General features: G+C 40.4%; 3 protein-coding genes across 4 annotated transcripts; 2 read left to right on the top strand and 1 right to left on the bottom strand.

The window, feature by feature from the left end:
* The first annotated feature begins 626 nt into the window (after positions 1 to 626).
* LOC125194589 (uncharacterized) lies at positions 627 to 1,933 on the top strand. Its single transcript, XM_048092846.2, has one exon. The coding sequence runs from the start codon at positions 953 to 955 to the stop codon at positions 1,451 to 1,453; it is 501 nt and encodes a 166-aa protein (XP_047948803.1). The 5' UTR covers positions 627 to 952; the 3' UTR covers positions 1,454 to 1,933.
* Positions 1,934 to 6,412: 4,479 nt separating this feature from the next.
* On the top strand, positions 6,413 to 7,198 carry DMP2 (transmembrane protein, putative (DUF679 domain membrane protein 2)). Its single transcript, XM_048092021.2, has one exon. The coding sequence runs from the start codon at positions 6,475 to 6,477 to the stop codon at positions 7,027 to 7,029; it is 555 nt and encodes a 184-aa protein (XP_047947978.1). The 5' UTR covers positions 6,413 to 6,474; the 3' UTR covers positions 7,030 to 7,198.
* A 571-nt stretch (positions 7,199 to 7,769) lies between these two features.
* On the bottom strand, positions 7,770 to 13,502 carry PPDK (pyruvate orthophosphate dikinase). Of its 2 annotated transcripts, XM_048092019.2 has the most exons (19): positions 13,357 to 13,502; positions 13,028 to 13,283; positions 12,101 to 12,157; positions 11,534 to 11,767; positions 11,322 to 11,459; positions 11,075 to 11,237; positions 10,771 to 11,006; positions 10,552 to 10,680; positions 10,296 to 10,475; positions 9,924 to 10,226; positions 9,687 to 9,848; positions 9,525 to 9,614; positions 9,320 to 9,458; positions 8,936 to 9,243; positions 8,728 to 8,856; positions 8,511 to 8,648; positions 8,357 to 8,434; positions 8,200 to 8,291; positions 7,770 to 8,102 (listed from the first exon to the last, which is right to left on the bottom strand). In XM_048092019.2, the coding sequence occupies exons 2-19, from the start codon at positions 13,277 to 13,279 to the stop codon at positions 8,060 to 8,062; spliced, it is 2,871 nt and encodes a 956-aa protein (XP_047947976.1). In that variant the 5' UTR covers positions 13,280 to 13,283; positions 13,357 to 13,502; the 3' UTR covers positions 7,770 to 8,059. The 2 variants fall into 2 exon arrangements, with proteins under 2 accessions (XP_047947976.1, XP_047947977.1); XM_048092020.2 differs by lacking the exons at positions 13,028 to 13,283; positions 13,357 to 13,502 and adding an exon at positions 12,266 to 12,382.
* Between the last annotated feature and the right edge of the window lie 377 nt (positions 13,503 to 13,879).

Raw genomic sequence — 13,879 nt, 5'->3', positions numbered from 1 at the left:
GTAGGCATGCTTATTTGGCCGGTTTCGGTTCTAACGGACCGGTTGACCGGTTAACCAGTTTCAATTTTGCATAAATCCTAAAAACGGAACCGGGACCGGAACGGTTGGTTCCAATTTGGAACCATCCAGTTAAGAACTGGTTGATTCCAGTTCAGAACCAGAAATAGTTTTCTAGTTCCATGTTCCTCAATTAACCGGTTGGTTTCGGTTCTGATTCCAGTTAACCGAGAACTAGAGATCCGATTAAGCAACCATAGTATGAAGTAATTAAAAAACAAATTAAGTCCACAGCCTTTGTCCTACTGACAAGGAGCTTAGACATTGTATTAGGTGTCGAGTTCAGTTGTAATTTCTTCCTTCGTATAGGATTTAATTTTTGAAAAAAAAATAATTAATTAAAAATAAATTAAGAATTGGTCAGTTAGCTATTACCCAAATTTTATCAAACTCCAATTTATTTTAATTAAAGTGTCCTCAAATCTCAATAATATGATCCAAAATAAGTAATCACACATTCACACTCGACTGCCCCGTTTTATCCTCATTCGTTATTTATTTAAAATTTAAAATTTAAAATTTTAATTATAACTTTCTCTCTCTCTCTCTCTTCATAGATTTGTTGACGCATACGAGGGAGGTCGTTTTGAACTTTGAAGCCTCCCCTTTGATTTCTCTATCTCTCCTTCATTTTCTCTATAAATCGTTAGACACACTTGGTTTTGTATATAAATCGTAGAAAATTAGCAATAGCACTAAAAATACACAAGAAAATAAGAAGGAAAACCTCCCTCCTTATTGAGGACGAGGAGTTGGCACGAAATAAAGGGGAAAAACTTCGAAAAGAGGGCTCGTTTTCATTTTATTCTTCCCAATCTGGGAAGTCTATTTCTTCCGAGCTTCCCTCTTTCGATCATTCATTCGTTATTTTGAACGTTAGATTTCCTCCTTAAAAATGGGGACGGAGGTTTTGTACTCACAAGATTTGTTGGCCCAGCGCCTCCACATCGCTCCGCCGCATTTCCACCACCGGAGAAATTTTTCCTCGCAGGCGAATTTCTCCAATTCGGTCGTCAATCGGCGCTCGTGCAGCAACAACAACAGGAAGACGTTTCCCCAATCCGACAAGAGAAAATCTAACGAAGCAAAAGGAGCGCGGAAGGAAGGCGGCGGGGTGAGGATTATGCGGAGGGGCCAATCGCTGAGCTGCATTTCTGCCAAATTGAGCGGCGGCGATGCGAGATCTGTTTCTCCGCCGGCGGCAGATGATATGACGGTGGGACGGATGAGGCCGGAAAGGATGCCGCTGCCGCTTCTCGAAGTTTATGCCGGATCTGCGTTTTCGCTGTCGCCATCTCCTCGATCTCTACCTTTACCTTCTTTTTTCAACAAGAATCTCAATCCTTCCGATGATCCAGCCACCAGGGATCTGCGCCGATTGCTTCGTCTTGATTGAAATCGATAATCCGCCGGAATTTCTTCTTCATCCTCCCGTAGATATTTTTCACAATACGGGCGAAGGGGTTTTCTAGATCGATCTGGATTGAAAGAATTTAAGCGATTTGGTGATGAATTGGATGGATTAATTAATATCAAATCTCTAGGGTTTTCGTAAAAATCTTTTGTTTTTCTTGGGGTTGGGTCCTAATCATTAATATGTAATCTATTTATGTTATGTACTTAGATATAATAAAGTGAGATTAACGATTATGACTTCTTTGAGAAAAAAATCATTCTTAGCTGAAATCTGGAGGAATTTGCAGAATTGGGGTGTGTTTGTAAGAATCTGGGTAAGTTATGTATTTGTGCTCAATGCTACTATTGCTTTAGCTCAGCTGTAATATTTCTTACTTTTTTCTTTTTTCCCTTTTTCTGTAATAAGAGTAATTAGTTTGCTTTTTTAGGTTTAGTATAAATAAAAATCATGTCTTATGTATTTCTCCCTCTTTTCTGCTTCATTTTATGTGTTCTTCTACAAAAAAAACCTTATACTATCAAATTAAATCTTTAACTAGAAGAAGTTTGATCATATATGCTTTTTAAACCTGATTTTAATAGTTAAATTTTTAAGTCGAAGAAACTGAAGAATGATGCTTTTGGGAGAGGTGAAGAAAACACGAAAGCACAATAAATTCAGTACTGCCCTATTGCTTTGCTAATATGATTCGTTCACCCCTCACCAGTCGTCACCGTTGCTTAAAGCATCTCCAATAGTAGGCTAGCGACCGGCTAGCCGATTCACGTGGCTAGCCGGTCGGCTAGCCAAACCATTGAAGCAGGCTAGCCGATGCGCTGGCCGCCATTGTGGCGGCCCGATCGGCCAGCGACGATTTTTAATTTTTTTTATTTTTTTTAAAACCTATATAAACGCGATTTTAGTTTCATTTTCATTTGCACAGCTTGTTTTAACGAGTTTTCTCTCTCTCTAACTTTCTGTACAAGAGCATCATCGAGCGATGAGTAACGCGGGCGGTAGTGGTGGGGATGCTGAGGAGTACGAACGGAGGATGAACGAGGCTATGAATGCCTACATGAACCGCGAGATGGAGCGGTACATGCGTAGGGTGGAACAGCAGGCGATACCTCGCCCTCCACGGGTTATCCACCGCCGAGCAGTGATTGATCGGGATCACGTAGCTGCACATCAGCGGCTGTACGACAACTACTTTTCAGAGAAACCGCGGTTTCCCGCAAACATGTTCCGGCGGCGTTTTAGAATGCGCAGGGAGTTGTTTATGCGTATCGTTGGCGCTTTAGAGCGTCGATATCTGTGTTTCCGCTTCAGGCACGATGCGGCTGGCAGACCCAGCCACACCCCTATTCAAAAGTGCACGGCGGCAATCAGGCAGTTGGCCTACGGAGGCGCGACAGACATGTGGAATGAGTACCTCCACATCGGTGAGTCGACAGCCCTGGAATGTCTGAAGTATTTCTGTGAGGGCGTGATGAACATTTTCGGTGAGCAGTACCTTCGAAGCCCTACTCCCGAAGATTGTCAGAATTTGATGCAGATGCACGGGGAGAAGCATGGGTTCTCCGGGATGTTAGGCAGCATAGACTGTATGCATTGAGAGTGGAAGAATTGTCCGACTACCTGGAAGGGGGCCTACACGACCGACTACAAGTCAAAGAATCCCACGATGATCCTCGAGGCCGTAGCTGATTACCGGCTGTGGATCTGGCATGCGTATTTTGGGGTAGCCGGGTCGAACAACGACCTCAACGTCCTGAACTCGTCTCCCCTCTTCAACGAGAAGTGTCAGGGCATCGGTCCAGCCGTCTCGTTTGTGGCCAACGACAACCGGCATGATATTGGCTACTACTTGGCGGATGGGATATACCCTAGGTGGCCTGCCTTTGTGAAGACGATCAGGCACGCAAGTGATGAAAGGAAGGCCTACTTTGCGGAACGACAAGAGTCGGCGCGCAAGGACGTGGAGCGCGCATTTGGTGTGCTCCAGTCTCGATGGGCGGCAATTAAGGGTCCAACGCATTTGTGGGATGTCACATGCGTTTCCCAAATAATGTACGCCTGCATTATCCTGCACAACATGATCGTCGAAGACGAAGGCGTACAACTGACTAGTTGGGCCAATGACGATGAAGCCGGTCCAAGCCACGGAACGGCCACCCCTAGCGTACGACGTGGGGTACCTCTCGATGAAGCCGACCGCCTCAAGGAAATTGCCGACATGCGCCAAGTGGATGCTCATATTCAACTCCAAAATGATATAATTGAAGAGTTGTGGGCACGGAGGACTACACAGCGATAGTTTTTTTTCTTTATTATGTAATTTTTTTTATCTATGTACCTTTTTTAATGCAATTAATGAATTTTCTCGTATATGTCTCGTAAATTTAATTCTGTAATTTAATCGTAATTTTAATTCCGTAAATGTAGTATTTTTTTGAATTATTTTTATTGCGGCTAGCCTATGGCTGGCCTAAATCTGATGTGGCAGGTGGATTTTTAGTGCTGCTGACGTGGCAGGGAGAGAGAATGGCTGGCCTATGGCTGGCCTATTTGCATTGGAGATGCTCTTATAAATCAATTGGAATTTGGGATATTTTCAAGTCGCATTGAATTTTCTAAAGCCGTTCCTATTGAATATTTTTCCTAACTAAGGGCATCCATAATGGGGCGGACTATACAACGCCCTAAGTCCCGCCCTATGCACCGCTACATTAGCATTTTATTTTCCGCCCCTTCCACTTGCAATGGGGCGGACTATAACCCGCCCTAAGCATTTTATTTATTATTTGAATATTTAAACACTACAAAAATTCATTAATCCTATTTTTTACATTTGCAAATAATATCAATTATTAGCAAGAATAAAAATAAAAACACCACAAATTAAAGACATATCCTATTGTCAGTATTAATTTTTTATATTTTATGCTTGCAAATATGGAAATCGTCGGAATTCATTATTGAATTTAGAGAGAAATTGAGATGGGGAAGAGAGTGGAGTGAAAGGTGTGAAATGAAGTAAAAAAATTGGTGATATATATAGAAGAAAATACAAAAAAAAAATGAAAAATGTGTGCATAGTCCAGTCTATAGTCCGTCCTCCCTGCAATGGGACGGACTATAGGACGGACTATAGGCCGGACAATGCAAAAATGTGTTCATAGTCCGCGGACTAAGGAGTGGGCTTAGGGCGGGGTGCTGCAATGGCGGACTAAGGGACGGACGATGCATCGTCCGTCGCCTCGTCCGCCGCATCATTCGCCCTATTGTGGATGACCTTAATAGTTAGTCCTAATGATTCGGTATCCGTGCTTACATTTAATTACTAATAAGTGCATTAGTAGATTCAAGGATCGATTGGATATTATCTTAAATATGATAATGTTTTTTTTAGAAATAAGGTAATGTTATAAATATGATTACGTTAAGAGGCGATAATTATACTATAGTTAATTTTACTTAATTGTATAATCTTTTTTGGCAACATACTAGTACTCCCTCCGTTCCATAGTAGTTGAGACATTTTTTTTAGCGAAGATTAAGAAAAAAGTGTTTAATGTATATTTGATAAAAATATAATAAAGTATTAGGAGGAAAAAGCAGATAGAATAAAGTAAGAGAGAGGGAAAAGTAAGTGAGACGAAATGTGTTGATTTTTACTAAAATGAAAAAAGACTTCATTACATGGAATGTACCAAAATAGTAAAATGACTCTACTACAAAATGATTCTACTACTATGAAACGGATGGCGTACTTTATTAATATGAGCAAGTACACAAGCAATTCCAAAAAAATAAAAATACAGGGACAAAAGAGCCCAGTGACTGAGCCCGCAATAAAACTGGCAATTGGTTGATTTACATACGAAATTTTAATCTGGATTAATTGATCTAAGATATGTAAGCCCAAATCGAAAAACTAATACAAGAAGGAAGACAAATGAAGTGAACGTGTACAACGTTGAGAAAAAAATAAAGCAAATGGACAAAAATAGGTTTGATCATATTTTTACTGAACTTTTATATAAGGTAATAAAACGGGTGTAGTAGTATATTACAACGAACGATTATTCTATTTCTTGGAGTGCAATTTACAAAATTAAGTGCACGATATTAGAGACAAACCAAAAAAATACCAAAGTCGTATAATTGATATTTTCCTTTCAATTAAATTCATACTATAAACGATGTTAACCTCCTCAACAACTTAACAACGGTATCGTTAATTTATAGTAGAGAAAATGATAATTACTAGTACACTAATAATGACTGCAGTTGCCACTCTCTCCATGATTAAATAAAACCGACAATCCACCATTTTCATTATCAAGAAACGTCTCCTTCTTCCAACAAATAACCGTTTCCCACTTCTCCATGATCAGTGATGAATAAAAAAGATTATAACTACAATTAGTTGCATCTCTCCATCCGACTTCATTTTGTGTACTACGTTTTATAGAATGGTGTGTCAATTTAACCATTCCTAAAATAGGATTAATGAATGGAGTACTTAATAATTACGAATTCAAATGTCCCCTAATTCGAATGACTTTAGTATAATTTTATTATGCTTGTCGTACTAGCCCATCTCTCTTCTCTATACTATTTTATATCCATGTGCGGTATATTTTAGAGACAAGATCAAGAATTAGTCTATAAAGATTTCTCAAAACAAATTTTATTATTGTAAACTTTACTTCTACGCCGTAGCATTATCCAATTTAAGTAGTGTTTGAATAATGAAAAAAAAAATGAGTTGAAAGCTTCTTCAAACACATGATGATGAAACTCATATAAACCTTGAAGCATTCATCATCACCCTTCCGAAGAGTAAACGCAAAACATACACAAAACAAAAATCCCTACTTATGGCTTAAGCTCATCACTTCTTAATCTTACGTACAAGCAACTCCACAAACCACAAACACACACTTGTTCTATATAAATAAACCCCACTCTCCACAATCCAAAAACATCAACAAAACAAACATTTGAACACCACCATGTCAACCATCCCTAGAACCACCGCACAAGCCACCCTGGCCGGCTTCGGAAACCTCATCAAGCTCCTCCCAACGGGCACGGTCTTCGCCTTCCAATTCCTCAACCCGGTCCTCACCAACAACGGCCAATGCCACCTCATCCACAAGTACCTCACCAGCTTCCTCATCGCCGCCTGTGGGGCCTCCTGCTGCTTCGCCTCCTTCACCGATAGCTACACGGACAGCGAGGGCAACGTGCACTATGGCGTCGCCACCACCAGCGGCCTCTGGCCCTCCCCTGACTCCTCGGTCGACTTGTCCTCATACAAGCTCGGTTTCGGAGACTTTGTGCACGGATTTTTCTCGTTGGTGGTGTTTGCCGTGGTGTCGCTGCTCGATCCTAACACGGTCGAGTGCTTCTACCCGTCGTTCGAGTCCACGCAGAAGGCCCTGCTCATGGCAATGCCGCCTGTCATAGGCGCCGTCTCCACTGCTGTTTTTGTTATGTTTCCGAATAACAGACATGGAATAGGCTATCCTTACAGTCAAGCTCCAACTCAAGTTGCTCAAGCATAACACATCATGTCTTAATCATGTAAACCTATGTGTGTTCGTGTGGATTTCTGATTTATGGTTTTAATTTTTTATTTTATTTTACTTTTTTGATAGGAAAATGTGGATTTCTGGTTTGATGTAAACTATCTCGTTAATTTTACTCGTTAATTCAAATTTCAAATCCATCCTACTTCTTACTGTGCTAGAACAATTTCAAGAAACTCGTTTTCATTACATCTCGTAGCCACTTTTTTGGATAGAAAGAAGTAGATATTCTCACAAACCTCTTAATTGAAATCGTTTTCAATTTCATTAGTTAGTGCTACTATAAAACTTGTTAGTGAAAGAGAGAATACAACATGACTAAAAAATAATTCCCCTTTACTTTACTTTCACTGTAGTTAATTTATTTATGTAATTCAGGCTCTTATTTTTCAGTGTTAAAAAAATGAATCTTACGCTTTTATGGATGTTAAAATTAAGTCAATTATACTTTAACAAATGTTAATATATTTTGTCAATATTAAAGTAAAAAAAAAAAAATTTACTGTAAATTAAAGTACAGCAGCTCAGTAGAAAAAAACAGCCAAAAGCCAAATCCATTCTCTTTTATAACTTTCAATATTGCTGCAAGATCAATTTATTAAATCTATATTGCACAAAAACTCCTGCTGAATTTACAGTAAAACAAGAAAAATAGGATCTTGGAAAAATATAAATATTCTTAAAACAGTGATCATGTAAAGAAGCAATACCACATATGATCATGTAAAGAAGAAATACTACCATATAGTACTACTATTTTCTTATTTGCAAACAAGTTAGTATATTTTTTATTTGCAAACAAGTTACATCTTTTATTTGCAAACAAGTTACTATGAGATTACATGTACAATCGAACCTTTCTTTTTTCCCTTCTTTGAATGTGCTTCCTCTCCTAAATAGAGAGGAAATAATTATGTAATATTAAACTTTGAAAAAGCACTAGTTTTATTTATACACAATTTAAACTGGAAATGCTAGAAGATTGCCTCCTTCAAACATTCTTGTCTCAAGCAACAACTTGAGCTGCAGCTAACCTTGCAATAGGCACCCTTCAATGGCAATGGATACAAAATTTCATAAATATTTCTCCATTAAGAATTTAGCAGGAAACAACAAAGCTCTTGTTAGAGTTGGAAAATGGTGTACCTGAAAGGCGAACAGGAGACATAGTCTAGTCCGGCCTCTGCAAAGAAGGCCACGGACGAAGGCTCCCCACCGTGCTCTCCACATATCCCGATCTGTCATTTTAGTCCGTTAGTCTAAGAAAGAGGTCCCCATTCAGGGTTAGGTAGATAGATATTACCTTGAGGCTCGGCCTAGCAGCACGGCCTCTCTCTGTAGCCATCTTCACAAGCTGGCCAACGCCCTTCTGGTCGAGCACCTGATATCACGACACGAAGCACCTCAGCACAGAAGACAAGAGATCAAACTCAGCCTTACAAAAGAAAGCAACAAACCTCGAATGGATCGTGTTGGAGGATTCCCTTGGACAAGTAGACAGGGAGGAACTTGCCCACGTCGTCTCTGCTATACCCGAATGTCATCTGAGTAAGATCATTCGTCCCAAAGGAGAAGAACTCTGCTTCCTTGGCAATCTGAACACCAAAACCACCAAGTAATGAGTCGAAAAATCAACAAAAGATCGCACTAGCTAATTCTGGTTTTGTTACATACCTCATCTGCTACCAGAGCAGCTCTAGGGACTTCAATCATGGTGCCTACTTTGTAGTTCACCGACGTCCCCATCTCCAAGAACACGGTCTTTGCAACAGCGCGTATCAGACGCACCTGATGCCCTAATTCCTGCAACGCAAACGCCTTGTTTTATAACTACATTGTTCGTAAACAGAGAAAAGTGGAAATGTAAACACGGTGTGCATGCCTGAGGTGTTCCGACTAGAGGCACCATGATCTCCGGGAACACTGTGACACCCTGGTTTGTCAAAGAGATAGCAGCCTGAAGTATTGCGCGGACTTGCATTTCTGATAGCTCGGGATAGGATATGCCAAGCCTGCATCCACGGAACCCAAGCATGGGGTTCACTTCAGACAACTTTTCAATCCTCGCGTAGACTTGTTCCTCAGTTGTGCCTGTGTCAAAAGTTAGCTCGCTAACAATCTGCTCTAGATCGCCATCAGGAAGGAACTCGTGGAGCGGAGGGTCAAGGAGTCTGATTGTGACCGGCAGACCTGAGAAATGGAACTGCACAAAATGAGTGTTCTGAACAATGCTTGACTAACACCAATGCACGTTTAATCAACATACCGTCCATTGCACGGAAAATACCCTCGAAATCAGCTCTTTGGTAAGGCAACAACAAGTCAAGAGCATTCTTCCTCTCCTCAGTTGTCACTGCCATTATCATCTTTCTGACAGCCCTGATCCTCTCATCAGAGGCAAAGAACTAACACCAACACAAACAGAATGTCACAAACAGATTTGAGAATATACAAGCATGTACACAACTTACCATGTGCTCGGTCCTACATAAGCCGATCCCTTGAGCGCCATTGTTCCGAGCTGTTTGTGCATCTTCCGGTGTGTCCGCATTCGCCATGACCTATTTCAGTTTCATAACAGAAATCAGTGAAGAACAATAATATCTTTTTCAATTAAAAATCAACCAAGGCACCTTGATACGCCTGATCTCGTCTGCCCAGGCCATGAACGTCTCCAAATCCCCGGTCAGGGCTGGGGGAGCAAGCGGCTGCTTACCCAAGATCACCTCACCTGTGGAGCCATTAAGCGATATCCACTCTCCTTCCCGTACTATTTTGTCTCCGACCGAGACAAACTGCATCAGCAATAAGCAAGACTTAAGTAAGATTTTCCTACCAAATGCAACCATATGAGTTTCCAGTTCTGCTACCTTCTCAGAATCATTGACACGTATATCTGAGCAGCCAGAGACGCAGCATTTCCCCCAGCCACGGGCTACCACAGCTGCGTGTGATGTCATGCCACCTCGAGCAGTCAGAATTCCAACAGCCGCGTGCATGCCCCCCACGTCCTCTGGACTCGTTTCAGTTCTTACCAAAATGGCACTCTTTCCTTGAGCATGCCAGGTCTCAGCATCCTCAGCACTGAACACGACCTGTCCAACCGCTGCACCCGGAGATGCAGGCAGCCCCTTGGCTATCACACTGCCCTTGTACAATGACACATCCTCGAACTACAAGAAAAAAAAATTACAACACACAATCCTTGTAAGTAGTAACAGAGAAAATGGAACTTAATGCACCTGTGGATGAAGAAGCTGGTCGAGATGCTGAGGCTCGACCATCTTGATTGCCTGTCGGGTATCAACAAGCCCCTCCTTCACCATCTCTGTCGCGATCTTCACAGCACCCTTGCCCGTACGCTTCCCTGCCCGACACTGCAACATCCACAGCCTTTTGTCTTGCACGGTGAACTCAATATCCTGCATACGAGGATGCAGATTTGTTGGACAAAATTACATAACATTACAACATAAATTTGAATAATTATTTACTAACCATCATGTCTTTGTAGTGTCTCTCTAATATCTCACAGTTCTCCACCAGCTCCTTGTAAGCTTCTGGCAAATGAGTCTCCATAAGTTGGATATCCTCTGGCGTTCTGATTCCAGCAACGACGTCTTCTCCCTAAATAGAGACGTGACAAACAGTATTGAGCTAGGAAATTCTCCACGAAAACGTGCATAATCAACTTGGATATTGAGAAATAATTAAGACCTGAGCATTGATGAGAAACTCCCCATAGAGCTTCTTCTCTCCAGTGCTCGGGTTCCTGGTGAAGAGGACGCCCGTTCCAGAAGTGTTTCCCATGTTTCCAAACACCATACATTGGATGTTGACAGCAGTTCCCTTGAGTCCTGTTATCTGGTTTATGCTCCTATACTTGTTCGCCCTCGGGCTGTCCCAAGAATCGAAAACTGCCTTGACAGCCAACTCCAACTGCTTCGTTGGATCTGTATATGGACAAATAAAGCATTATATGCTAAAACGCCACACGAAAGCAAGTTCAAAAGTAGTGTACCTGACGGAAACTTCTCTCCCTTGGTTTGGACATATACAGACTTGTATTCCTCAACAAGCTCTTTGAGATCAGATGCGGTTAGCTCAGTGTCGAGCTTGTAGCCTTTGGCACTTTTCATGTATTCGAGTTTTTCCTCGAATAGTGCATGAGGAATGCCCATCACCTTCAACCAAAATCCAACAATCAGCAAAATACATATTTCTTAAGCAAACAAAGCTAAAGTGAGATAGTCATCCTAAAAGCTTACCACATCTCCAAACATGTCAAGAAAACGCCTAAACGAGTCGTATGCAAAGCGCTCTCCGCTCTTTGCAGCCAAACCCTCCACTACTTCATCATTGAGCCCGAGGTTCAGCACAGTGTCCATCATCCCAGGCATGGAGATCTGTGAAAACAGTCAATTTGCAGCCTATAACACTCATTCAAAGCATGGAAAATTGCATTTTCACAAGCAATTACCGCGGCTCCAGATCTAACGGAGAGGAGAAGAGGCCTGGAGGGGTCACCAAGGAAAGCTCCCATGTCGGCCTCTACTATCTTCAAGCCCTGCATTATCTCTTCCCACAGCCCCGGTGGCAGCTTCTTGCCTACCTGTTGATACTCTTGGCACGCCTCAGTAGAGATGGTGAGGCCCGGGGGCACAGATAGCCCGATACTCGCCATCTCAGCAAGGTTTGCACCCTTTCCCCCCAACTGATACAACACCATCCCATCATTTTCTATTCATTTTCATCTCACAATTAACACAATACTACTAATTCATCCAGCTATATCCACAGACTATGATGTAAAGCAACCAATTCAAGCAACACCAATACATTTTTACTAAATTCATGATTAATAGGAGTAATTTATTACTACAATCATCTGATCACACCATTAACAAAATACTAAGTACTATATTTCATCCATCATGATATATAACAAAACATGATTATCTTAGGAAAGAGAAAAACATAGCTTGGAGCATGAATGAATACATATATATATGAAGAAAATACATTTGAATGATTTATACAGACTTACCAAGGATTTCATACCCTTGTTTCCTTCACTCCTTCCCTTGCCGAAAGTGAACACCCTCTGATAATAAAAAATGAAATTTCATCAGCATATATTCATTCTCACATTAAAATCAAACCCCAAATATCACAGAGAAATATATAAACAAGAATGAGTGTAAGCAAGCACCTGCACCATGATGGCTGAGATCAATTAAGTGAAGCAGAAGGGAATTGATCAAAGGCAAAATGGAGATTGGGAAGGATGCAATTTGATATGTGATTATATAGGTGGTATGGTAACAAGTGTGACAGAATTAATTGACATGAAGCCACGTGTATATTATGTCTTGACGTAGATTTAGTTGAAAATGGCCGAAATTTTCCAAGTGATTTAGTCTTAAATATAGCGTCAATAGATTCTAACATCTTTGTCCTATTCCTACGACTTGCTTTGTTCTCATCCTTATAAATTCACCTCTCATACTTAATTTTAACTTGATAATTGCACAAATTAAAATGCATCTGAATTACTTCTATGTATCATTGTTTGTGAGCTAAATAAATAAGGTTGATTTTTTAATACTTTTTGAGAGAGAGGGGACAAATAAGGTTGCTTTTAGTAACACGTATTTGTACCTATCATCTTTTTATATCCATTTATTTAGAATCTATCCATCAAAAATAACAATTTTTTTTTATCATTTTAGAGAAAATAAAAACCAAATTTGTCCTATGCATTTTGTGCTGTCGTTAGCTAGATAGAAGAATGGTCTGCATAGGTAAGTGTAACTTTGAGTATTTCAAAGCTCCAAATTGTTTCATTTCGTTACGCTTTTTATTACTACTAGAATAATTCGTTAGCGTGAATTAATATTGGAAATAGGTATAGTTGTACATGCACATATAATACACACACTAATACACACACATAGGGTGCATCTATGCGAACCTTATTAGTAGTCGAGGTGGGGTCCGAAACAGGAGTTAGAAGAGCCTCAGCCCGTAATCTTGATCCGGGCGAGGAACCAGCTGGCTCGATGCTCGAACCATGGCACCGGGCAGATCGAGCCCATCGGATGGGACGAGGGTGCGGCCTGAGCTGAATCCGAGCCCCCAATTTCTCTTTAATTTTGTTCCGTGCATGCACCTGATCACTCGCTGCTGTCGATCTTATCAATATGTCTTTCACTATCGAAGACATATCTCTAAAACAAAAAACAACCAATTACAATCAAAATCACTATGAAAACACACGTCGATTGATCAGAGATACCATACCTAATTTTGATGAGTTCCGGAAAAGGAAAGTGAATAATCAGTGAGTTGCAGATGAGAGCTCTGTGAAGCCCAAAAATTGGCGGTTGGTGATTTGGATTGATTTTATATGTATGGTGGGAAAATGAGTGGACCTCGATTTCCAATTAACAGTTTATGGCGCTAACTTATTTCTTTTTAACTATATTTTGACTTTTAATTAAATAAATCTACGCCTAATAAACTCCGATATTTTATTTTCATAATATAGATTGAGAGAAATAAACCATTGGTCATCGAAGTTTCGATGCATGTATTGATTTTGATATTGTTGTATTGTTCTTCCTATTTGTAATTGTGTCCGAATTTATCCTGATACTTCTTTCAATCCTTTAAATTTTGTCATTAACTATTCACATTTTTTTTAAAATATAATGAAAATTGAGTTGAAAAGGTTAGTGGAGAGCAAATCCTACTTTTATATAGTATAGTAGTATTAGTTTTATACTCCCTTCGTCAACAAAAAAATAGAGTCATTTGTATATGA

This window comes from Salvia hispanica, chromosome 4 (assembly GCF_029641045.1).
Source record: "Salvia hispanica isolate PSC_SH4W2 chromosome 4, Shi_PSC_v1, whole genome shotgun sequence".
NCBI lineage: Eukaryota > Viridiplantae > Streptophyta > Magnoliopsida > Lamiales > Lamiaceae > Salvia > Salvia hispanica.
The sequence above is the reverse complement of the archived record's forward strand: the minus strand, read 5'-3'. Positions and strand labels throughout refer to the sequence as shown.

Coding starts and splice junctions, on each gene's coding strand:
- LOC125194589 (XM_048092846.2), top strand. CDS start 953: ATGGGGACGGAGGTTTTGTACTCACAAGATTTGTTGGCCCAGCGCCTC.
- DMP2 (XM_048092021.2), top strand. CDS start 6,475: ATGTCAACCATCCCTAGAACCACCGCACAAGCCACCCTGGCCGGCTTC.
- PPDK (XM_048092019.2), bottom strand. CDS start 13,279: ATGTCTTCGATAGTGAAAGACATATTGATAAGATCGACAGCAGCGAGT. Junction 11,768..12,100: donor ACAAGGGTATGAAATCCTTG/GTAAGTCTGTAT, acceptor GTGTTGTATCAG/TTGGGGGGAAAGGGTGCAAA. Junction 11,460..11,533: donor CCGTTAGATCTGGAGCCGCG/GTAATTGCTTGT, acceptor CTGTTTTCACAG/ATCTCCATGCCTGGGATGAT.